Source organism: Nilaparvata lugens, chromosome 8 (genome assembly GCF_014356525.2).
Source record: "Nilaparvata lugens isolate BPH chromosome 8, ASM1435652v1, whole genome shotgun sequence".
In the NCBI taxonomy this organism is placed as follows: Eukaryota; Metazoa; Arthropoda; class Insecta; order Hemiptera; family Delphacidae; genus Nilaparvata; species Nilaparvata lugens.
Genome location: NC_052511.1, coordinates 42259512 through 42287148, shown reverse-complemented (window position 1 = coordinate 42287148; position 27637 = coordinate 42259512). Strand labels below are relative to the sequence as shown.

Sequence of the window (27637 nt, the reverse complement as noted above, 5' to 3'; positions counted from 1 at the left end):
AATGTCAATCAGTCGTCAATTTCATACAAGCGTATCGTAGATTAATATTTGGGATATAGGACAGCAACGTCTTCGAGGACGAATTTCTAACTACGCTTGGTGAGTAATGGCTTTTTGGGGTTGCAACTCAAAAATTGTAAATGTAAACCAGCACCTTGTGATATAATATATATTATCAAGTTCTTGCTCAGGAAAGAAAAACTGCACAAATCATAAGGTTTATATAACAGCAGTTAAATTATGAATGCACAAATTTGTATTAAACTACAAATTATGAGTTCATCAATATTTTCCCTATCCATATTGGCCACCGACAACAGATTGAAAACCCCAATTCATTGTCAGTCACGTTAACATAGGCATCAAGACACATCATTACGAAATTCATCTTGAATGTTTATATAAAGTTTGTGAAGTTGATTGTATTGAGAGGATTCTTGCCCTTACACCCTCTATGAAGCGTTGAGGATGGCAATCTCAAGGTTTTAAATTTAAGTCCCCAATTTTGTGAGCATTTTTAAGAGTCCAAGGATGGTGGAGCGGCGAAGGTAGCTTCAATATTGAGTGTTGAATGTAATGCATGTATTTAAATGGTGGGGCAAAGAGTGCGCCCACTTGATTTTGAAACAAAAATTTTTGAAAAAGTTATTAAATTTACCAAAAATAACTTTTAGTTATCAGAAAAATATCACCAGTAGAAAGTTTATTTTTAGCCTTACATGCAGCGCTCTCGAAGCATGAAGCTATGCTGCTTCCACCATGTTTCCACCCAATAAATAGTTGAACTCGTGTTCCACGGAATTTATTATTGATCAATGTTTAAGAGCAAATTTATTCCAATAAATTATAATTTGAATTCTTGTGAATAAGCGACTAATCACTGACCACGAATGTAATGAATTGAAAAGGTGAAGAAGTGCGTACCATTGGATAGGTGTTGAGATAGAATTTTGAAATTGCTACCCCCAATAATTATAGCCCTTAGGGGTGAGAGGGAGGGTTGGAGTTGTTTTATCAATGCCTTCCTTCAATAATATTATAATATATCATAATTATATAACAAATAATATTATTGAAGGACGGCAATGCATTGAGAACTCGATGGAATAAAAATAAATTTGAAAATTCATTTATTTTATAATAGAATTCATATTATGGAAACATTTATAATGAATTTCATCATGAGGCTACTTGGATTCAAAAAATTAGTTTTTTCAATCTTTGGTCTGCCAACATTTTGGATAGGGAAAAGAAAGAATTTTCTCAGTTTTCATTTCATGACATACATATTTCATGAAAAGACGTTTTAAATGATGTAGGGGAGGGGGGGAGTTTAAATAGAAATATTTTCAACTGCAACCTCTAGATACCACTTAAGGTTGGAGGTTACTTTATAGCTCAAAAAATGGATTTTTGCATAATTTGTTCCATGCAGGAGTTCAGTTTCATACCTTGATAGGTTTGAAAAATATTGATCCGTTCCAAGACTTTTTGGACACCCGGTGTGGGCGAATCCTTATCCATAGCGAATAAAATAAAGTAAAACATGCATAGAAGCCAGTAGTAACTATTTTGAGGGGGTTGTTATTGTTACAAAAAAGCGTAAAAATTTCACATCTTTTTATCGACAATATTTTTACATTATATTATATAAACTAAAAATTTCGATACATTCATAAATTTCCATCCTACTCAAACTGTTTTATTAATATTTCACTAATTAAAATAAACATACATATTTATACAGACGGCAAAACTGTGTGATGACTGGCGGTTTATTCCTAAATTAAAACATTTTTTTGTTGATTTTGCACAGGTAAGGATATATATTTATTGAAACTTGTATATCTAACAAGCAAACAATCAATTGAAATCATTTGTTGGTTTTCAAATAACTGTAGCTGAAATATACGCAAATTATCATCAGGAGAAACATATATTACCTATGATAATAATTGAAGTATGAACTCTCATTTGTACTAATATTATGCATTAACCTCCTACATTTAGAGTTAGAAGCAATTAAATTCTAAAACGAGGTAGGTTAAAATCAAACGATCAGATAAATGTGAATATAAATATAATTATTATTTTGCAGGACTATTATCATTATAATAATCATCAATATCATTACAATAATAAAGAATATTTATGGGTAGATATACTTTATACAGACATATTGATAATTTTATAGCTGGAGTTTTTTACTGCTTAAAATTGTTCAATAATTGCTGAATTCTAAAGAACGATAATAATTATTAGTCAAGTGAACTGGAAAGCTAATTTAAATGGTTGGGTATTAGGAGCAGTGCAATAATTAATTTGGCTCATTTTTCCTGTGCAGAAATTAAAAAAAAACAAACAAACAAAATCGTAATAATTTGAAATTGGAACAGCAAGTTTATTCGTGAACCCAATTTTTATGAAGTGTTTGTTCCCTCATTAATTTACTCTTGTTCAACTATAATTTGTATTGGAATGGTAAAATGATTAGCTGAATCATTGGTCACTTAATGAAATTGATATTTAATTGTCACAGAAAAGATTACTGTACAAGAAGAATAAATAAAGAGATGAACGTCAAAGTAAAACGATAATTAAAAACTTCTTAGTTAATATCTCTATTTTACATCCCTATTCAAGATAAAATTAGTTGAATTATTTTATTACACTGTGAAATTAAAAACTTATTCTTCAACGGAAATTTTATACAATATTTTATTTTAAAATCGAAGGAAGAGTGGAAGAGTCTTGGAGTTTGAACAGACGAATTTTATCTGATATATTGTTTTTTGCATTATGTACAGTTAGAGCAAGAAGAGAAGTTGGTGGATGGTGGATGATATCCACTAGTGGAAAAAGGACAGAATCAGTGGCGTGTAAAGGCAAAATTGAATGATTTTAAACAATAACATTTGAAAATAAAAAGAAACAAACATTAAAACAACTGATCTGGTAACACGTGAAGACAAAAATGATTAATTATTCATGTCATCAACTTATCATAAAAATCAACTGAAACTAATTTCCTAAATTTCTTTCTTATCGATTTCAATAATATCTTTCAACACTCAAACCAATCAACAGATCGCATACAGCGTATATATTTAACATATCTCCTTAATCTAACTCTTACTGATAATAGAATAATTAAAATAATGAACAGAAGAAATTTATTAAACGATAGATACAGTTTAAGATATCATGAATTTCATTTTTAATTGCAGTCTACTAGAACAATATTTTATATTAAAACGATATTTGCAGCAAACCATGCAATTCAAACTCATCCGTTGTAGTATCTTTGTTTTAGTACAATATTATATATTTATATATTTCTTCTACCGTGTTCTTCCATTATTTGACAAAGAGAAAATTCGCCAAAAAAATTAAAAACACACCGAGAAAGATTATACACGAGACTGTTATTATATTTTTTTACATTTAGAATAACTAATAATAATAATCATAATAAGAGTACAGTATTATTTAATAATCATTACAATTTTATTCATATACATAAATATAATAATATCCATTATTTTTTACCGTCGAGGCAATTCACAAACGTAATATGAAAATAGTGTTCTTGTTGTAGTAGAATCATTCATTATTAATATATATAGTTTCGTCCTTCGCGTCGATGACTGTTACGGTACACCTCTTCATTGAGCAGAGCGAGAAGACTCAAACTATCGACAATCGATTGTGTTCTATGTTCGACAGTAGCATGATCGATATCTCGTTTATTCGGTTTGGAATAGAGTCGGCTTGTATTTAAAAAAAAAGTTCAAAAGCCTGACAAAAATTCGCAGCGAATAAACAAAACTCTGCCCGTTGAATTTATCATTCACTTTTTAAATTTGCACTTTTCCATTCAATAATTTCTTTTCGCCGTTGTTTAGGCTAGAGACGCCGTTCTACTAGAAAAACGACACTCCAACTAACACACATACAATTACACACTCAAAAACATGTCCTTAAAAAGCACAACAAACACTGCACTAATCTCAGGGACGAATTCTATAATAGTAATAATTAGCTGACAGCTGTTTGTAGTAAATTTGTCTAACCATATATTTATTATTTTATAATTTATACACATCTATACAACCACACCGGAACACATATACACACTCACACACCTGCATGAACGTACAATGAGGGCCTACAAGCAGGTAAAACCCACACACACTCATTCAATCAATCATTCATTAATCTCAAGTAACACGCATTTTCGCTAGTATTTATCCACTTATGAAGGAAATCAACCATTTACTGTATCCATACTCAACGAATTACCCGATAACATGAGGAATAAATAAATACAATCGAAAAAGGTACTTAGAATCATATTGTGGACAAGAATGAAGAACAAACTGGAAACAAAAAACAAATTCATCAACTCTATAGTTAGTAATTAAAATAATATACGCGATCAACCGTGTGCAGAAAGCAATAATATCTCAAAACGACAAGAAAAGAACTTAGAAAAGTGAAACATTTTTTGACAACTTTTTAAAAACCATAATCCGGATGAACCTACCACAATATTCTTGTGAGTTTTCTATTTTTGAAATCACCGTGATGTTACTACTACTTCACGTAATGCCGTGTCTACAAGATTGACTAATGAATTTACACACACCATCGATAATAGTTCAACAACTAATAATTATAAAAAACCCAATCAATCAATTCAAAATATATTAATATTTCCTAAGGTATTTCTAGAGTGACGTTGAAGTTTTCTACTTTTCTTTACCGATTTTGTCATCTGAGAATTTTGAATTCCAGTTGACTTTTATAGATTAGACTGTAGGCAGCAGGTTATGAGTTTATAACACATCGTCAAAAGCAACAGATAATTATACAGTATTTACAAAAAATTGCTAGTTTTATGCTGGTAAACAATAGAATTTAATGAAGAAAACTAGAATGTTTCGTGTTTTTTAAAAACGTAGCTTTATAAAAATTTCTTCTCCAATAATTGAAAAATGATAACTTTCCTCTTCTGATAGCTTGGACACAACATTTCATGAATAAACTACACATCGCTAGTTTATTCGAGACTAATTTTCTTCACTAAACACTTGAAAGGTGCGTTTAGACTGTGTAGAAGTATGAGGATTTGTATGAATGCGAGTATGATCACACTAATAAATTTCTGTGCAAACTTTTCCTCACACATCTTAAAAACATGAGCGAAATTGGCAACTCAAATAAAAACTAATGAGGACTTTTTTCAAGATCTTATAATCACAAGTAATATAATATGAACTGTAGTTCAACCATTATCTCACACAAATGCCTCATACTTGACTCAAGAGGATTAAAAAAAAAAACTCCTCATAAGTCGGCCGGCCTATCTCATACAAACCCCTCATACTTGCACACAAGTCAAAACTATGGAAATTTCATTTCATGTCCGCTAGTTTACCACAGCAGTTACTTCAAAAATCTCCAACGCACCCAGAAATCACCTATTGTCAAACACAATAATAATTCTGCGTAGTAAATAAATGATATAATAATTAGAAAAAAACAAAATTCGAGCTAATATATATATGTATAATATAGGTAATGGTATTCAGTTTTTTCGTGTTTCTATGCGCATATATATAGATATAGGAGTGGGCTGCGGCTGTAGAGTTCGCTTATACAGACACGGAGCACTGCACTGCACTGCACTGATTGGAGCAGGAGCACTGATTAGATCTTCTGGATCTTTTCGCCGACGACGACGGGATTGTTGCGTCGGATCTCCTGTGCGCCGAGCTCGCGGTAGTCGAACGAACAGTCGTGCTTGTCCGAGTATCGATGCACTGCGCAGTACAGGCCACCACATCTGCACTCGAAACCTAACACAAATAAAACAATCTATTAGAAAAATATGTTACAAATCCGAGTGAATATACAGTGATCAAGTACTATAGTCAAGTTCACGTATTATGACAATGGAGAAAGATTGTTAAAAAACGATCTGATAACATTGTGGTGCGCCATTTGCTTTGTCCAATGATAGGCAAGGATAGTAATCAAACACTGCCATTATAATCTAGACCTCACGTGAACGTGATATTTTCGAGCTCAAAATTTAAGTGGTTTTATTCTTTATTTTGTGAATTTGAAGTTTTTTCATGTTTTTACGAAAGTTTTACTATCAATCTATCCAAATTTTAAATTGTTTGTTTACCTAATCTATATTCTTGGACTGTGGTTTGGTGCAGAAAATTAAAATGAACATAACCTATGTATAATATTTGGACAATTTAAAACTAAATTAGGAAATTGAAAAAGTTTTGGGCAATAGCCTGTTTTTTCTATTCCGATCATTGTATTGTTTGTGCTAACCTAATAAATAAATAAATAAACATGGATCTCACTATAGTTTCTAGTACAATGTGTTAGGGTGCAAACATAGTGGAGCGGCCAAGTTAACTTCAAAGAAGCTTGAGAGTGTTTGATGTGAGTTAATGCATGTAATTAAATGGTGGCGGATAGTTGAAAAGTGAGAGTTATGTGTTTACACATAGTAAAGCGTACATACTGTATAGTAATGAAACAAATCAAGTACCCTTTATTTTATCACAACACAACTAGTTTTAACTCTTCAAGAGCCATTTTCAAGTGTAAATAAAAAATCTGGTGTGGCGCGCTCACACAACTTTCCTTGCCGTTATGAAAATTGTCATTATAAAGAGTCGAGTTTTCGAAAGTAGTTTTCATCTTTCCTATTCATGAAAAATATCTTGATTTCCTTGGAGAAAATTCTCTGCTTTATCACTTTCACTCTCATCTACAAACACGACACCAATGGAACCCAACAAGAGTAATTCCTAATCACTAAAATTAAACAAGTGATTCAGCAAAAAAACAGATTCGTATGGTTTTTGTTGGCGCGGATTCCTTTGCGGGAAGGTACCACCTCGCTTGAATATATCATTCAACTGTATAATAATTATTTCAAATATCCAATGAAAGCTTTATAAATAGAACGATACAGTAATGATATTCCAGCAGGTTATTACCGTAACGGCAATTTCGAATAAATCTTCAATCTTAATAAAAACAATATAAAATCGTGTAGTACCAATACCTACTATTACTAAGTAATAACTAATAATATTACTAAGTAATAGTAGGTATTGGTAGTACCCTTTATTAAAAACTTTAAAATAGTTTAAATAAAATATGAATTAAGATTATTTTTATTAGAAGTTTGAATTGAGTAGCCCATACAATTGAAGTGATTTTATCTTCAATCTTTATTTTATATCATTAAAGCCGTCCATGGGCCTTACGACTGTTATATTTCAGTCGGGACCGACAAATGAACGTTGTGCCCATCCGATAACACGGAAGTGACCTGGTCAAAAACTTTTGTGATGAGCGGGTTTGAACCTGGGATCTCTAGACTGCTACGCAAGCACTATCCACTAGACCACGGATCAGTGCCCATCCTATAACACGGGAGTGACCTGGTTAAAAACTTTTGGAGATAAATGGGTTTGAACCCGGAATCTCTAGGCTAGAACACGGATCACCCCAGTGACTTTCATCGCCTCCTGTCAGTCATTGACTCTTATCATAGTCATTACAAGCCTACTGTTTGCCGCCTTACAATCGGCTCCTGTACTGACCTGTAAGGCCGACCTTCTTGCGGCAAAGGGCGCATCGATTCTTTTTTTTAGTTTTGGCGTCTTTGTCGTCCTTGCCGTCATGGCTGTCGTCCAGGTCCCCCCCACTCTCCGCGCCACTACTGCTCGCCGTCGCTGCTCCCGCTACCGCACCTCCCCCCACTGCTCCGCTCTGCTCTGACTGCTCAAACAAACAAACAAACAACCGTTAGTTCAATAGCCACATTATATAAATTCTAAAATACACCTATATTCAAAAAATACTTTTGGTATCATAAAGATTTATTTAATTTATTATTTAATCATTTAGAATTACACAACTAACAGAAAAGTACCACAGGCTAATAAGCCCAAAACGGTTCCAATTCTAATTTATACAACAGTCCAAATGTAGAGCTAGGTTATGTGTCACAAAGATGAGTTTTTATTTTTACGAAGTTAATTGCAATATTTTCATTAACAGAAAAATGTAATATGTATGTAGACAATAAGTTGTGAACAAAACAGCTGAAGATGTGGCTGTTGAAGTCACAAGATCAGGTTCTGTTTATGTAGAAATGAAATATAATATAATATAATATAGAAGTGGTTGACAATTTTCAAGTTGTGTTTTTCATTTTTCAAAATCTAAAATGTTTTAATTGAACGCGTCCAGACTTTACAAGTTAGAAGAACTATTGTAAAAGTGAATGAAGTAAATCATGAAATTTACTTCATTCACTTTTACAATAGTTCTTCTAACTTGTTCTTCTAACTAAGTCAGGACGCGTTTCAGGGTACTGAACCACTACCTCCGTAAACAAAGCCATAGTTCATTCTGGTGGTAGGACTACTCACCACCTCCTACACCAATAAAAACACTAACTCACATTTTTTTATTTCAGCTGATCTATATCGGTTAGTGTTATTGGTGTAGGAGGTGCTGAGTACCCCCAAGGATGGTATACACTATTCATGGAGTCACTACCTGAGCTGACGTCACCAGAATGCACTATGGCTTTGTTTACAGAGGTAGTGGCTGAACCCAATTTTAATCAGGCAAGGAGTAACTTTATACAGAAGCTTGTAGGTTTTGTTGGGGTTGAGGAATGGTACCCTATCATCCATTCCTTGAACCTATCCTCTATACCTTGACCCTATCCTCTATTCCTTAACCTCAACAAAACAGGATCCCAGCGCCCTGAAACTCTTCCAGATTTACAAATAAGTAGGCCTACTATTGTGAAAGTGAACAAAATGAATCAGAAAGTTTAAAAATTTATCAATAGATCATAGCTTTATGGTTCGTATACATGATAATTCAATTATGTTATTCCATAGCATAAAAATGTTTCAATGTCAGACTGCTTTACTTTCAATAATCAAATGATATATCAGATATTTTTATCTATCATTCATTGTAAATACAAATTGTGGAATACCTAATAGATCAAATAAGCAAATAAATACTTGGGCAATTTTCTGATCACATGAGGAAAAAAATGAATATGCAATTTCCTTAACTGTCATGATACGAAGACTAAAACCTTCAGTTTTTCAAAACCAAACCAATCTATTTAATTACATTGACAATATAAATTTCAGATAACTATTGATTAGTCTGTAAGCTTACAAGCCCTCATCAAGGAACTCACAATAATTTCCAACAAAATCGCATCTCTGGCCTTAAAATTTCGTCATTAAAATTCATGTCCTTTTCGGATATTATATACCTCACAAAGTATGCATAAGAGCTTGATTGATGTAAGATATAAAAAAAATGAAAATGAAAAAAATCTTTATTAGGCGGAGTTAGGACTTTCAAATCCTCTCTACCTCTCAACCTCAATATTGATTTATTTTTTGTACACAGATTGGTATTCCTGATGTCTTATTACATTTTTTATATCTTACTTATTTCAAATGTGATCTAATATACTTTTCAAAACAAGTCACTGTTTATCGCAATAATAGAAATTAATTTTCTTCAGCTGGTTGTGGAAGCTTGGATATTTTCTGGTTTGAGAATGTATAAGCAACATGTGATTGTAAAAAAAATCAAAGCAACAATGATTCTACACATCAATTTAATAATTCTCTTAAGCATGAATCCTTCGTGAAACAAGCAAAATGCCTACACTTCCTGCTGTGCAAGCTATGAGATATTCTGATTTGTGAATTCATCAACAAGGTGAATACTTTTTCAATATTCTGCACATTTAACAGTGATCTCTCCTTTTCTAATCAGGCCCTACCCTCACAGTTGTTAGAGAGAGCACCTGGATTGTTCACCTTGAATTCTATTCTAAAAAGCAATCCACACTCCAACTGTAGGAGTTTTCAAGGTCTAGCCATTCTTCAAGCACAACATTTACAGCCTCTTCAATCCCTTCTCTTTCTTTCTATATATATATTTATATGCAACAATTCAACTCACTAAAATATATGAGAGCATTGTGTCGCTTCTTTTAAAAAATGATAATTGAAGAGTCGCTTCAAGTTTACTAAAGTGATATCAAATTTTAATGACAGGGATAATGGACACCGCCATTTGGAGTCAATGCAACAAATACTTAAAATGCTAAGCTGCTAAGCCCACCGCTTGCTTGCCTGCCCGCCCATTTAAAAATAGCAACACTACAATAAATATAGCCTTGAACTTAAGAAGTCAGATATATCAACGATTGGCAAATGCTAGTAATGATGCCTTGACTAGGAACAAGATGAGATTGTATTGACGTTTCAGTTAAATACGAATTTAGCAGTGTTCATTCAATAAAATTCAAGCTAGAAGAATGATAGTTGAGTTGAGTGATAGTATAAACAATAATGTATTAAAAAGTTTTAAACTCGAACATCAAATCAATGTCTTTTTCAATGATTCTTGTTTGTTTAGCGTCTCTATGAGCATTTAACAAAGTAAGAGTTTAAAATGCGATTTTATTCATATTTTTTATAGTAAATTTTTGTTGGTGTCGAAAACTGTAGAACATAATATTCAGAGTTTAGAGCATAAAAGACCTACATTATTTTCTATTTGAATAATTTGTTAAATTGAATAATTTAGGAAAACCTTACTTTTAAAAGATACACTTCTTATATATTTTTATTTCGTAAACTAATGACACTTTTCAAAGTTGAAGTTAGAAAGTGCATAAGCAATAAACTTGTAATAGCTATAAAAGAAATCTAGCTATTTTAGTAGAGGCACAATTTATTGAAAAAATTATTATTAGAAATATTATTCAGTAATAGAAGTAAGTCCCTACTGATGTATTTGAAGTGAGTTTTTATGTATTTAGACTACTATTAACTCAAACAACTTGTTGATGACAAATAAAAATTGACATTGTTATTATTAATCAAGTGGTGGCCTATTCAATTTCATGTATTTTATAGAATGATGTTCATGTATTAAGAATAAAAACAGCTAAAAATATCTGAATAGCTTACTACAAGTAGGAAGTATCACTACAAATACCACACAAATTTTAAAAGCAATTGAAATAATTTATTTTATTAATTATGTCTGTAATGAATAAATAACTAAGCTTGAAATTGGAATTTTGTTAAAGTACAATGTAAATAAAATACTGTTTACATTATAAACACTATTCTCTGATCAACTTTGAGGTTAAATTACATATTTACATATAAAATAGTCGACACCTACTTCTTCATCTTCAGAAGTTTCACAGAGAATATCATCATTTTTCTTGGAATCTGACATTTCAATTTTTACTCACAGTTGACCATAAAATTTTGTAAATATTTTCAATAAATTACTGAAGATTTAGACTCAAACGAGTGAATTAAAAATGAGGTATCCAAGCAACCGAATATTTTTAATTTGAGAAGAAACATGTTACTTTATATCAATGCGAATATTGATGAAGCAATAATATAGGACAGATTTTTGTTGGAAGGTGAGTTGTTTCTTGAATATTTTTAAAAAGTTATTGGTGACATTTAAAATGATTGAAGGTTTGTTTCTTTTGAGCTAATGCATGTGTTTAAATTATTAACTTAATATCAAAATCACCTGTAAAACTGATGTCTGGAGATAAAAAGGAATAATAATTATTATCTATCAATCTTTTGACTGATTTCATTTACTATTTTTACTACCCACTATCTGTATTTAGGTAAGTTAATAATATTATAATAATTGAGTTATTGATTGTCTCGGGGTTTAATTGACGCTACTAATTAAAGCTGCGTTTACACCAAAATTATCAACAAAATTAGTGTTTTAATCCTTATAGATTCTATTAGATTGAACGGAACTTGACAAACACATATGTTCATCATGTGTATGATAAGTTATGTATGAATCTATAAGGATTACGTTATTAACAAAATGTTTATTTCTCCGTCCTATTGTTAATAGCTTTAGTGTAAACGCAGCTTTAATGTTTTGTACTACAATAAGATTTAAAAAAATAAATAATAATGAATGAAAATTTGAAATAACTAATTTTTCAACTAATGTTTCATTCAATTAAAAATTCCCCACTCACTAGACAAATAAAATTCTTGCACAAATCGCCATACTAATAGTATGCGTCCTGTTCTTGCATAGCTGTATAATACAGGAATTGGAAAGAAAAAATGCCTGAGTTACTAGAAGCAACCAAGACATCAAATCTAGGCAAAAGAGCCGCATTTATCAACTATTTAAATTGAAGCCATGCCAACTCCAATTGGTTTAGTAGCAAACAAACACAAACAATAGAATCGTTCTGATTGGTTCTGTTGGTAACTGGCTAAAGTCTGTTATCAAGAATCGTTTGTAAATACGGCCCTAAATGGGGGCCTTAATGGAATTGACATTTACTACAATGAAGACGTTTCAGTCAAGGGTTTTAACTTTAATAATTTAAACATTTAAATAAATATACATTCGATTACATTCCAAAATATACATTTTTTCGAATTTGTGTTCCCTATAGGCTACCCTGTGTGGGGACACTTGACTAAATACTTTTTCAGTTTTTAATCCACTTAAAATTGGGTAAAAGTACTCACGTCTTTGCTGTGGTCGGAGGGTGGCGACGAGATGACAGGTATGGTGGGAATGGCGGTGTCCATGAGGCTGGAGGGTGATGACGGCTGGAGGGTCACTGATGAGGCGAAGGCGGGTGCCTGGGGGGCAGGCGCAGGGGCCGAATGGAAGCTGGTTGGTCCCCCCGTGGGGCCTGCGTTGGGCGGCTGGTTCTTCTTCTTCAGTGCCTCCTTGTAGCACAGCGAACAGAGGCCGTCGGTGGCAGGGTTACCGTAGAAGCCACAACCCGACCGGCAATGCGCTTGCATAGAGTTCGATTCCCGCTCCATTTTCGAATTTTTCAAATCAATTTCTCACAATAAAAAAGCGGATTTGAAGGTTTGTAGCCTTCCAAAACACTTCCTACTTTAAAATTTGACAACCAAAATTCCTCTATCTCATATAAGTCTTCAAAACACAACAACTGTTTCGTTGACAAAAATTCCGTTATCTGAGTTTACATAAATTCAATTTTGCACTCACTATCGTTGACAACCAATTTGTAACGTTCGGTGGAATCTATTTTGCTTCTTATCAGGTGTGTGGGAGTAATGCCTTGTCTTAATTATAACTTATTTGGATCACTTGGGTAGTTTTCTCACAAATCGAAACAACCAAATTGTGTAGCACTTCAATGTGTTGAGAGCCTCACGTTTGGTTTGGACACGTGGTGTGTTTTCTATGTTGCTGCCAATTAGCTTCAGTGATGCGTATGTGTACTCTCACTGCGTCAGGACCACTGGATCACCTGTGGAGAAAACAAATACAATTCGATTAGAAATGAGTTAATAATTAGGAACAATTCAATGGCTAACAAATTAGCTAATTCAAAAAAGTTCAAAATTCAAAGTCCATAAAAACTCACTCATTAAAACAGTCTATCAACAACCTTGCAACGCTTCAGACCACCAGGTCTGAAAATCCGGCCTGAAAAAGGTCAAAGGCCACATCTAGTTCTGAAAAGGGAGGTTTGGCCGGCTGGCAACAAGAAAATCTTTGCTATAAAAATAGCATACAGTCCATGGACTGTTACATCGCGATGTATGCAATCTAAATCTTTTTCTTCAAACTTGACTTGAAATAAATTGTCAAATCTTCTGAAAAATTACAGTTCATGGACTGTTATCGCGATGTATGAAATCTGAATCTACTTCTTCAAACTCTACTTCAAATAAATTATCAAATCTTCTGCCATTTCTATGGGTCTTACTTATCAAAAACTTCAATTCCCACACTAATTTCCTTCTGCATACAGTTTTCATGCATTTGGGCTGCTTGATCAAAATACTCCGCTCTCGACTATATTTATTATTTTAATTTTTGCTCATAAAAATGCCAGTTTCACATGGGCGTACAGTAATTCTCATTCGTTCACTTTTAAAAACCATCATTTACTTCTCGTTTTCATCTATCGATATCTTCTCAAGTACTCAATTCTAAGTGCCTAATGTGCGGCAAAAAGCAAAAGTAAAACATACTTAAATATGTAACATTAATTAATAATATAAAAATGTCAAATAAATTTCATTTCCATCTTTTACAGTCAGAGACATATCTTGAAAACCAACTCAAATCTTTGGCCAGTAATCTACCACCAAGAGTCAAGTGCCCTCACCTGAGGGTTCATTACTTCATTTTTGTGGTTATGAGTTGGGAGCCAGGAGCCAGTGGCGTGTGAACCGGTCCAAGAGGTTGTTGACCTTGATGGCTTTTTGTTTCTCGTGCTGGCATCAGAAAAGCAAGGCCCCTATTGGCTAAAACCCCTCACACTATATACAACCACTACAGGTATACTCAACACTGCAATTTCAAGTTTATGTAAAGGGCTGGCCACCCTTCCGTTTTCAACTTCCTTCTACGTCACTCAACCATTTCTATCTTTTATTTTTCGTCTTCCTCACACTCTTTCCTTCTCTCTATCGTTTCCGTTCACTGATCAGGTTCATGTCCCGGTGTAGTGACTCATAGGAAGTATACACTATCAGAGCAACCCAACTTGCCCTCATAATAATCATAACTTGCTCCTCATCTGTCCAACCATGTATAATTATCATAATTATAATAGAAACATGATTTATGAAGAGATTATACTGTAGAAAAACTATTTATGAGTCTATACTACTAAGTAAAGAGTTTAGAGTATAGCTACTATTGTTGAGTCTATATATACTATCAAGTTTATACTATAGAATAACAATTTATAGAAGAATTTAATTTTTCATTCTGCCACTGGGTCTCTCCCAAAAGGTTGAACATCAAAGTGATTTAGTTTGATTGTAAGCTTCTGTGAATGTAAAGTGTGATTGCCAACTTGCACTGTTATCATGAATTCATTTTGATGAAAGTCGTAATTGCCATTTTTCGGATCAGATTTAAAAATTGAGTTGGAAATTAAAACTGGTGGAAGATAGATGTTTATTAAATGGTAATAATTTGAAATTACAATAATGATTATTGAACTGTTATACTGTAATCGATTCTGGATTGATTCAGAGACTATATGGACTTCCTCTTCAGATGACAAATAGAATGAATAATTGAGAACTGATGATATTAGGAAACTCTTACAACTATCATTTTACTTATCTGAAAATTATCTTCAACTTAATTTCACCTACAACTATAAGCTTGACCATAGACTAAATAAACAAATCTGTGGTTTGGCACAAGCAGCAAGTAGTGATTATTAAATTTATAGTTTTGTTAAAAAATATTATTTTTCATGATATTTTCTTAAATAGAACTAAATATTGTTACTGTATTCATAACAAAAACTAATTTGGAAGTACAACTGAATGAATCCATTCAATACTATTTATAACTCGATGTATGTGCTGAGGATGTGATAAGAATAATGAATTAGGATACAGTACTTGAATAAAATATCGTATTCTATTATTAGAATATCTGGAAAAGAATCATCATTTGGGCGAATGAACTCAAAACAGATTAGTATTCTATTAATAATGCATTAGTCAGTTGATAAAAAATATCCAATAATTTTGATTTCACCTTATATTTTTCTGGGAATAATGCTTCAGTGATATAAATATATAATAATCTTTCTATTCTTTGCAATAAAAACTTTCAACATTAATTTATCAGATTATCAACATTCATTGACATCTCTTTCAATATTTCACCTAAAATTTCATCACTAAAATATAAACATAAAGAGAAATGAAAAACCGTCTACTTGAATCTTAAATCACTAAAATTTCACCTAGATAAGTGAAGAATAGATTTTTCATTTCTTTCAGTAGCCAAATTAGTGAATTAGAATATTACATCTCATGCATATACTGCAATAAATATAACGCCCTGAATTTGCATTGGGATAATAATATTTCAATTAATTTTCCTACCCTCTTACTTATAAAATGGGAAAAATGGATGCTCATACCAATAAAAACTACGTTTAATCATCAGACTGTATCGCTTCCACGCAAAATAGTGAGAATCTCTCCAGAAATATTCTTGAATTATTTTTTCGACTTCTACACTTCACAATTTCCACCAAGTAATCGTAATCCAATATAACTGCACTTATCACATTCAAGATAGGACAAACCGTATTGAAGATAATTCTACAGAAATCAGTAGAAATTGAGAAAATGAAATGAAGCGGTATCAACGGAGTTTATCTTATAATTGTCGTGGATATCTAATTTCGAATTATTAGTCAGGATAAGGTAATCTGAATTTGTAGATACCGATTCAGAGACCGTTGAGAGTGGAGAATTATAAAATTGAAACCATAATAATCAACATTATCATCTCCTCTTCAAGGATTTGGTTTATAATTATTAACCTGTTCCTGTACACATCTCTTTCTCGGCCTTCCTTCATCTATTTTTCCATTAGGACTACAGTTCTGTATGTTCTGTATTTCATGGGGCCTTCTATTCAAATGACTGCACCAGTTGCGTCTATTTTGTAGAAAATTGAAACCAGTTCAAACAAATTCATAAACTACTTGTATTAGTTCAGTGACAGTATTACAGTAATAAAAATATACGAGAAGACAAGCTTTATAATACATGCAGTATTCCAACAGAAACATAAGTAAATAATATAGCAGAACAACAGAAAACTACTGAATTCAACAGAAACCTTAGGCCCAAATTTACCAAAAACGAAAACTAGGTTTGAGCGGCAGTTGGTTCTAAGTCAGATGATTGGTTTTGTAATATGATTTTTTTTGTAATCAAATGGTGCTCAAACCAAATTTTCGTTTTGGTGAATTCGATCCTTAGTATCAGTAAATAACAGGAACAGAATTCTTCACCAGATTTCAGATGAAAATAAGAAGGCTAATCAATGAGTTCATAATGATATAATCATGATATGATTATAACTATTTGAGAAATTCAATCACACTTGTATGAATAAGAAAATATGAAGCATTATAATATGTCGCTTGATGTATTTTTTATATTATTTGATATTCGAAAATTGTATATTGTATTTCCTTTTTTAGCCTGTATCTGTTGTTCTACTGTTTTCTTGTAGAATTGGTGTTCTACCACTGGAAGTTAAATAAATAAAATAAAAATGCAGAATCGTATAAAAGATGAATAGAGGAAAACTGAAGCTTGTTTGCTCTATCAAGTGCAATTTCAGCATTGAAAGAGTGAGTCAATCCCAATCTCACAGTGACTTGCACAACTGAAACGAACCGCTGACAACCAAGTCGCGTGGAAGCAGTTCTCCTCATTCTCATTCTCCTTCTTCTCTTTCTCCTCCACCACCACCAACTCCTCCTCATCATCCTAATCATCCTCCTTCGTAACAACCTTGCTCCTACTTCTCAACCCCCCCCCCCCAAAGGTGATCACGTGGTACACACGTGCCCCCTGCACTTGAAAACAGTTTGGTGTGCGCTTGAAGCGACATTTCATGACGTCAGATCCAAGTTGCTAGCTGCACACGTAACCGTTTCAACCAAATTACCTTACAATATTGCCATTCTTCTATTAGGTGGAGATAGCCTAGGGACTGAGCCTGCTTTCATGGGGGCAATTTTCTAATGGAACATTGGTTATTACCTGTAAATACTACCTCCCTCATACCACAGGAAAACTCGACTATATTATATTGAAGATGGAGAACTGGTCATATAAAGTTGAAAATATCAAATTAAGTGGAGAACTGATTTAATGTTAAAAACAAACATCCAAAGCTGAAGCATGAACAATGTACAGTTCCTTATTATATTATCACACGAGTATACAGTATTCTTTTCTGTACTAAAAAAAAAAAAAACAATTTTTTCGATCAACTGTATTATTGTACTAATATTATCAATTTAATCTCCCATTTATCCTGTTATATTAAGCGAGCAATTTCTGTATATCTGTTTTTATTTTTATATCTGGTTATCTATGATCAACGGATCTCGAAAACGGCTCTAACGATTTTCACGAAATTTGGAACATAGTAGGTTTATTACATAAAAATTCGATGCACTAGGTCTCATCCTTGGGAAAACTCGCTGAACGACATTAAAAGGATAATTATTCATCCCTGGCTGAAACAGCTGAGATTTTCGTCGTCTGTGGATAGTAAAAAGTGAGCGAGTGATTCTGTGGAAAATCAAAATATCGCATCCCCGAAATTCATAAGCTGATGTATAGCCAGCTGCAAAATATAAACACGATCAGTTTAGAAAATTGTGTTCTGTTTATCAATAAATAAAAATAACGAGCGAAGCTCGGTGCCTCGATATTATAATTTCATTATAACAGGATGATAAAATAAAACTTTTGTTAGTGAACTGCATTTGGAAAACTTTAAGACTGGAAATTGGTAACATGTAATACTGATATATTGAGAATGGCCTTTGTAGTTATGAGGATTCATTTTTTTAGTAGTGAGGACTGAAAACGTTTCATTCTATTGAACAAACTACTTGAAATTTTCACAAACCGTTGTTTATCAAAGTAAAGTAAGTCGTAAGACTAGTTACAATTTCAAGTGATATCAACCAATAAGGATGTCCACCAATGCCACACTAACTACAACACAGAAGGTCATCCTCAATATATCTGTTATAAATACGAGCGTACATTTATAGCCTACATTTTTAACTCTGTCATTATTTTTCGAACACAATCCACACAATGAGAAAAAAAGTAATATGAATCTGCTATCATAATCTCATCTGAACCTTCATATCAGAATCTGCTATCCTGAAAGTCTATCCTGAACAAATTGTAACCAAGGAGAGAATTTGAGAGGTATGAGATCCACATTTTAATCCACAAACTACAAAACCAACAAATGGTGACCAAGGATAGAATTTGAGAGGTATGAGATGTTGGCCAGCAATAAATTAGCTGGTTGCAAGCCACCTGTTGACAGGACCACCACGCCGCGCCGCGCCGCGCCTTACACTCACATCGATTTTCACCGAAAACCGACCTCCAACCCCCGACCACTGATCCCCAACCTGATGTGAAGGCCGAGCACCAGCGCTTGCACCAATTTCGCAAAATACATTCAGTTTCAGCTCCAATGTCTACTCATCCTTTATTCATAATTTTCATTGCATTACCTTCAATATTTAATAATTACACCTCAACTCGTGCACTAACATCAGCATATTAATTATATCAGACAACGGGAATTCTTCAAAATACACTATTCAGTTACGTTATCTTAATGTTAACTTTATTGATTGATTGATTCTTAATGATTTTTTTCGACTGAAAAACTACAACTACACTGTTCCAGTGCAGGTTAACAAAGATAATATAAATATAACATATAAAAGATGATAATATAAAGATAGATCGTCAAAATATAATGTCCATCTGATAATAGTGTTTTTAATCTTGTTTTACGCGTATATATTGTTTTATATATTCAATAACAATGATTTCATTATCATTGAAGGAGTTAGTCAGCTCAGATAGGTGACTGTATTACTTATCTGTTCTTAAAAAATTAACTAGGTATTATCTTCTGTGAAAATATTATTAGTATAATGGTTTTGAAGCGATTAGAGCTTGAGAATGAACCCATTTTCAATGGTTTGGCTCACTAGCATAAAAATTAATGCCAACTCTTGTATCAAGTGAGGAAGTTTTAGTTTAGTGATGTAATAGCAAGTTTCACTAAATACAAGATACCGTATACATCGTAGAGTTTTTGAAATCCACCCGTAGATACTGTAGAGTTATTGAAATCTAATCTATTTGGATTTCATAGTCAATTGAATAGATTGTTCTAAAAATTCCCTAGAGAACTATACATTAATGAATACTGAAGATACCATATTACATATTTATGTACATCTACCCTTGAGAACTGCATTCTTCAAAGATGTATTTCTTGGCCATTTTAACCTACACAGTAAATTCAAACCAGGTTAACTGTCAACCACTGTCAAAATTCAAAAATGTAGGATATTATGCAAAGCCAAAGCTACAAAATGTACACAACTTGGAACGTTTGAAATTATTACATCTCTCTTCTGTTCTACTACAACTACACGTGTTTCAGAAACCTGATTCCCAGCAAGCACAACAGAAAAATAGAAAACGTAAACGATTCAGAATGTGAGAGACAGGATATTGCAAAGTTGGAATGCAAGACAATGTTGCTCTGTTGGAAAGAGAGAACGATTCAATGATGAAAAGAGAGAGTGTAGAGTGAGAGGCAGGTGTCGTCACTTGAAACGATGACGTAACCACTACAAAGCCAGCTGTTTCATTCTCTTTCGCTCTCTCACTCCCTCCCCAAATCTCGGCTACGTCACACTTCATCTCCCACCACTACGTCACACAGGAAAAGCGATGAACAATCGATTTTCAAGGCAAGAGGAAATCGTATGAAGCCCAGAGCGAAATAATGGAATTACTAGTGACTTCTGACTATATCATATTCTCCACACATAGTACGGATATAGAAGATTTCTAATAAGTGGATAAAATTGAAAAAATTCTCAAATTCGAAAATGAATCTCAGTATTATTATATATTACCTAATTATTGTATGAATCGAAATCGAGCGTGCTTGTTGGTCCTTCCCCAATCATTTTAATGAAATGTGTTTTAAAAACACACCTAAAAATGGTATTGTTTCATTTTTTGGTTTTAGGGAATCTATGGAAGCTCAGTTAAACACTAAACATAGATTTATAGATTTTGGTTTAACCAGAGACAAATAATCTTTAATCTATGGTTCAACAGATGTAAAAAGAGAAAATAAGGGATTTCTAAGATAGGTTGCCTTTTATTGTAGGTGGGATTAGTGCTTAAAATAAAACTATATACACACATTATAAGGATGAAGAAAGTAATTTGAAAACTTCATTCCATTGTACGATGTTACAATAGTTTGAGTTAAGGTTATTTGGCTATACAACAATAATTTTACACTTCAATAAATATTTAATGGGAAAACAAGAATTTGATATTAATAAATCAGCCATCAACTACGTGTTTTACTGAAATTAGCTTGTGTTTCTGTAACTCCTTTGTTAATTTTTTCTAAAGTAGGCCAATGAATTTTCTAGACCATGATAACAGCAAAAAATGTATTACTTTAACTTGACCTTTCAATCGAAATGAGGCCACAGTTGTACATTTGACTTACTTATCAGTTGAAAGTTTTACGTCAGCATTAAAATTATCACACTTTTTCTACTCAATGAGTGTTCAACGAATGATGGCTGACTATGTGGTCAGTGCGTTTCGATATTAGTCCAACAATAGTTTGAAATTATATAAAAAACAACACTAAATTGGGCCAAATAAATTCTACGTGGCATGGAGAATGGACAAAAAGAGTTTAGAGTTATTACACTATAAACTATTTCAATTGACTAATAGTATTCATAAGAGTTTTTAGATCATTTGTAGCCAATAATCATGTGGAATTATGTAGAATATTGAACAATTTGAAAACAAAATTACAACAGTTTGAATAATAGATATAAAAAAGAGGATACACCTTTTCTTAACGTTGGCATAGGCAACCAGGTACCGAATGGTTTTGCAGAGATTGACACTCAGTGTAGTGCCAACCTTTACAAGGTTCCACTTCAAAAATTGAATGAATTTTCAATTTATAAAATTCAAATTTTCAACTGAAAAAAGTTGGAATAAAATTGAAATAATTATTATTCAGTACAGTAGGCTACTCTTTTTATAATTTACTAGTGCACAACATGTTTCAACAATACTCATATCAAGAGAGCGGTTTAGTGTACTGGATGATATTTTCATTTCATTTCAATTCGGAATTTAATTAAATTTGAATTATAAAGAAATACTGAAGAGCACTTGTATAGATTGATACTACACGAGTGCCAACTCGAGCTGTTTTACTGCCTCAAAATCCAAACTAGCCAAATTAGACAAAACACTCAATTACTGCCTTCTCAATTACTAGTTCCTCCAGATCTATTCTATCTCGATGGTTCAAATTTAATATGAGTTAGCAATCATTCCTTCTACGTATTACAGTAACTATATTAACCAATGGCAATGGGTAATAGTTACTGTACTACATATGGGAGAGAAACAATAACCTAAATTTTGGGGGTTTATCTCTCGAATTTTAGAATATAATAGAAAAAAATAGTTAGTTTCTGGTTTTTGATAAAATAGTATCATTATTTGAAATAAGGTTACATTTACATGATGCTTTATTATACAATTCCAATCTAAGACGGTTTCTCCAGCTAGATCTGCTACATCTGACAGTGAAACAAATTGTGAATACAGTAGAGTACCGCAAGCGACATAGCAGACATCACAATCGCAACACATCCGCATTTTAGCATATACAAGCCCCCAGACCTCCTAGCGGTCTTTCCACACAGATTCATTATGTGCACAGGAACAATGGTAAAAAGAGAAAGAAAATAGGGGACGGAGGAAGAGAATGAACGATGGAATGAATAGATAACAAGGCGACTGTGCAAAATTCCTATCCAGCAGGGCTGCTGACTGCAGAGATAGTACAGTATGTGAGTTTGCAGGCTACGTCAGTCAGTCACTTTCACTTGTGTAAGTTGGATGCAATTAATTATTATACAGTGGCCACTAGCGCAATAACGCAGTACGCAAGTCGGCGTTGTTTCCAACAGAGCTAAGATAATCACTTCGCCGGTAGGTATGTGTGTGTGTTATTGCAGTGATTTGTATTTTATTGCAGTAAATCTCTGGAGTCGGCCCAATGGAACAACAAAAGTATGGAGGAAATCATGAATTTTGAAAGTCGTGAATGAAGAAGTAGTATGATGTACTTTTGAATGTTGAATTCATTACCTATTCTGTGGCGAATTAAGGATTAAAAGTTCCATCTCAAAAGCATAAATAGTTACACAAGTACACTCCAATAGGTATGGGGATATCATATGCGTTAATGAGTTCAAAATAGGTTATAGCCCATTATTACATTACAATAGCCTATAGATGAGTTAGAAAAACCTAGGAATATGCAGTTTTCAATTAAAACACACAATAGCAATCTTTCTACATAGGTCTACTCCTAAAGTTCTAAAAAACCGTTTCAACATGAAACGCCATTAAATAGAGATTAGCACACTCGAAACCCCCAAAATTAAATGACTAAATAGACAAAACATCACTTACATTAGGAGAGACTAATAGACATTAACTAATAAGCCATTTCTCAGAAACCCCAGGTATTGGCCTAATGATGATGTTAATGATGATGATAATAATGATGATGATGGTGGTGGCATGGTGATGGTAGTGATAATGATGATGATGATGATGATGATGATGATGATGATGATGAAGACAATACAGGTTGATGACAAATAATTTGCCTGAATAGAACTTGATATATCCACTTACATTACAATGAGTGAGTTTTGTAAACACTTGACACGCGTTTCAACAAGTTAATTGGCTCAATGGGTATTTTTGGACATATTAGTGATAAATGATAATAAATCTTTAAAATGCTTCCAGGTATATTTTTGTTTCCTGATATAATTATGAATACTGATATATTATGAATACTCGACTGTTAGGTTTAAATACTACATTAGGAAAAGATGGACTGAATGACGTGGTGGATAATTTGAGTAAGAAAGGAGATGGAGAAACAAGAAACGAGAAGCAATTCAAGTACAGTAAATTTTCATGGACAACTAATCATTATAATAGATGACATTCATTAATTATACATAGGCCTAGAGCCACTGTTATTTTAAAAAGTAAAGGGAAATTATCAATCAAAATTAAGAAGATATTCATATTAATCGATTTTTGAAATATCCAATTCAAATAAAGTTGATTTGATTTGGATTTGAAAAAAGTCGAACCTCTATACAACGAACCTTGAACGAAATCCTCTAAGTAACGAATTATGCCAAATGAGATTTTAAGATTTATTTCAAGGTTTTTACGTCTGTGTAACGAATGCCTCTCAACAATGAAATTTTTCGCAAGATAATAAAATCGCTACTCTGAGGGGTTCAACTGTATTACTATAAGGAAAGTTATATTATATCTACACATTTTGAACCTATACAGTAATACAATACTCAACATTTTCTAAACCACATTCAAATTTTCTCAAAATTCTCCAACAACACAATATTTACTTGCACTTTTATTGCATAGAGTAGGCCATAGCTGAAGAATGTAACATTTTTTATATATACGAACCTCCCATACTATTCTATAGTCTATTTTATATTTACTTCATATCACTTGGAAATGGCATCAATGTTGAAACATGTTCTGATAAAATAATTCAAAAAGGGTACTGAGATTTTTATTTTTCTTTATACCTCCCATACAATTCTATAGTCTCCTGTCTATTCTTCAATAATGCAGCGCCCACAGCTGATCAGACAACAATGAAGGAGAAAAACTAGCGTCAGCAATGTGAATCGCACAATGGACACACACTTTCACGCATTATGCAAGGTGCGTGCGTGCGTGCGCCCGCCCTTGGACTCAATACACGCTCAATGAGAAGAAAAGTCTCCAGGAATGGACCAACAGCTGACTTCATTCAACAACTGGACCAAGTACACGCTGACTGGTCGCATGATTCATTCATTGCTCCTCACTGGGTCATTCTCTCAAATGTAATTTTGATAGATGTGGAGTTGAAACTTTCAATATCGTCATTTATTCATCATCACCATAACTTGTTTTCAGAACTAGAAAAGTATTTTTCATTCTTAAAAGCATCATGTCAAGTTCATCTTCATATTATTTTTCTATTATGAATTGAACATTCGAATTTTGGGAGTTCAGTCTTACAAGAAGTCTAACTATTGACAAACTGAATCAATTTCAATAAAATACAGTATCTAGTATTAAGTTAATTTTGAATTTGGACATTTTTCTTTCGTTAAAATATTTCTCATCAATGTAAATGTGAATGAAAAGTTGCCAACTGTTGCTTTCACATGATGTGTAGATGTAGAATTAATTTTCTCTAAATAATTGATTTTACTTGCAATAATTAATATAGGTAAATCCTGCGCAACCGTCAAGTAATGAATACTTCAGTTCTTCTCAAAAACTTCTAATATTCTCATTTAGTCTGGAGAATTGGAGTAATTCTAGGTAGAAGCACGAAAATTTTATTTTGAATTAATAAGTTTTCTCACCTTTTCGGAATGTTTTATGTGAGTAAAATAAGCATCAGGGAAAAGTATGATGATCTGCTTATTCACATACCTCATAATATGCTTCAACGCCAAAATATTGCAAACATGTCGAGTAGCTTGTAGCTTTTTGGCACTTCGGCCAACACCTATGCTATTCTAAGTGGAGGGTTTTGGCCCTCTCTCTACTTTATTTCCAAAGAAACATGTGATGAAAATCACGCAATATAACTGACCTTCCAATATCACACCTCTCAGTGATTTCTATGATAAAATAGACTGAATCATTTAGATTTCTCAAAGCTCAATTACATTTTTCAATTTTTCTATCATTTCCACTTGATTTGCTATTATTTTCTTCAATCAAGTATCTAGGTATTTTCTCTCCAAAATTATCCTTATAAAACGGTTATGACATTACTGAATAGGCCTTATGCTTCCTTTCCAGTAGCACATATCATAAAAAAGCTATTTTATATACACCATTACAGCGTTTTCCTATAAGCACGTTCAATGTATTCTTGGATATTGTAGCATCATTTTAAAAATTGCATGAAATGACGTATTTTTAAAGAATATTAAAAGAAGAGAAATACATTGAACAAAATATTCCGATTACAGGTGGTCAGTCTGACATTTGGGAGAGAGAGTAGCAATATTGGGTGACAAGAAGAGACAACAGTTACGAAATAAGCCGGTGGATTGCAGCAGCCTGCACCGAGACACAAAAACATCTCTCGTCTCCTCTCCTTCACCGATGCAACCAATGTTATCTTGTTTCACGTTTTGGAATAAGCACAATCCTTTCTCATGCGACACATTATTAAAAATGATATGTGCTATATAATCTTCATAGTGATTTATTTTTCTAGATATACTTAATCGTTTTTCAATTTCGTAGACATAGATTAACGTGGTGATACCCTTTTCCTTTTTTCCAAGACGCTAATAGTTTTAGATATTTTCTATAGAGGTCTGTTCAATCTATTCATTTACAGTATTCCATTATATTTATTAGTATATTTGAGCAATTCCTTATGCGGTTAACAAGAGCAACATTTATGAATGCATAATTGTATTATTTTAGTGTAATTCTCTATATTGTATTATTTTACAATAATATTTAATACTTCTGTATTGTGTTGATTACAATAATTTAAACACGTGTTCAAATCAGCAGGATCTCATTTCAACACTTGAAGATTATAGACACAACTACAGACATTTACAAGACTTTTCATTCATTTCTAAAATGTTCAACTTAGATGATAATATTTCTTTTGTATTCATTCAATGAATTCAACAATACAAATACACGTTCAAATCAAATCAAAATTTTTTATTCACAATACAAACAGTTGAGGGTCCTGCCAAACCCAGAGGTTTTTCGGCGGGTGCCCAGTTACAGGAAAAAAATGAGTTACAAAAGATAAATGAACTTAGACAAAATAAATATTACACTTCAAAGATTTTAAGTAAAAAATGAAAGAAAACTAATACAAAATGCAAAATACGTTTTGATCCTATTTTTGCATTTTATTAGAAATTTATTTTTTGATTGAGTTGTTTTGTATTTTGATTTCTCTTGTGTATCTTGTGTTGAATTTAATACAATTATTGATCGATTGATGTAGAATTAAATTTATTTTTTGATTGAGTTGTTTTGTATTTTGATTTCTCTTGTGTATCTTGTGTTGAATTTAATACAATTATTGATCGATTGATGTATAATTAAATTTATTTTTTGATTGAGTTGTTTTGTATTTTGATTTCTCTTGTGTATCTTGTGTTGAATTTAATACAATTATTGATCGATTGATGTATAATTAAATTTGTTTGTTATATTTTTGTTTCGAATTTGTATTTAGAAAGATTTATATCATTTAATTGTCTTGTGTACTGATTGTATTGCAACTGGTGTTGATGTATGCATATTGAAGGAGTGAGCGGAGAAAGCTGACTGCCGCGTTATGGGGTCAGCTTCAGCTACTCAGCCTCACAACTGGGTCAACGGCGAGTCGACTAGCCTTGCGCAAGGTTGCACGCCACCTTTCTACGCGCATGCGCTACAAACGCATTCTGTTGTTGGGCAAAATTTGCCCAGACCACCAACACACACAGATACACACTGGTAAAGTGGGAGTGTTGATTCTGAATGATATGAATTGGGACCCTTATTCTATTGTATTGGATAATTGGAACATTCATTCTGTGATCTCTCAAAATTTCTGGAGAAATTTTTAAAGAACAGCCTGATATCTCTCTATATTCCCATCAAATACAGCATAAGAACTGATATCCCCATCAAATAATGTAAATAAAGGACATTAGGAAATATTTCTATACATGCCCATTGAAAGCCAT

General features: G+C 32.7%; 1 protein-coding gene across 4 annotated transcripts in view; it reads right to left on the bottom strand.

Annotated features, from left to right (window-relative positions):
- Positions 1–1605: 1605 nt before the first annotated feature.
- LOC111043927 (AN1-type zinc finger protein 6) overlaps positions 1606–27637 on the bottom strand; it is a 79429-nt gene continuing 53397 nt past the window's right edge. For all 4 annotated transcript variants that reach the window (XM_022328967.2, XM_022328966.2, XM_022328968.2 and 1 more), the window contains 3 exons: positions 12648–13411; positions 7644–7821; positions 1606–5861 (listed from right to left, as the gene is read on the bottom strand). In XM_022328967.2, coding sequence (XP_022184659.1) covers positions 5713–5861; positions 7644–7821; positions 12648–12953 — 633 coding nt within the window. In that variant the 5' untranslated portion in view covers positions 12954–13411 and the 3' untranslated portion in view covers positions 1606–5712. The remainder of the gene's footprint in view (positions 5862–7643; positions 7822–12647; positions 13412–27637) is intronic.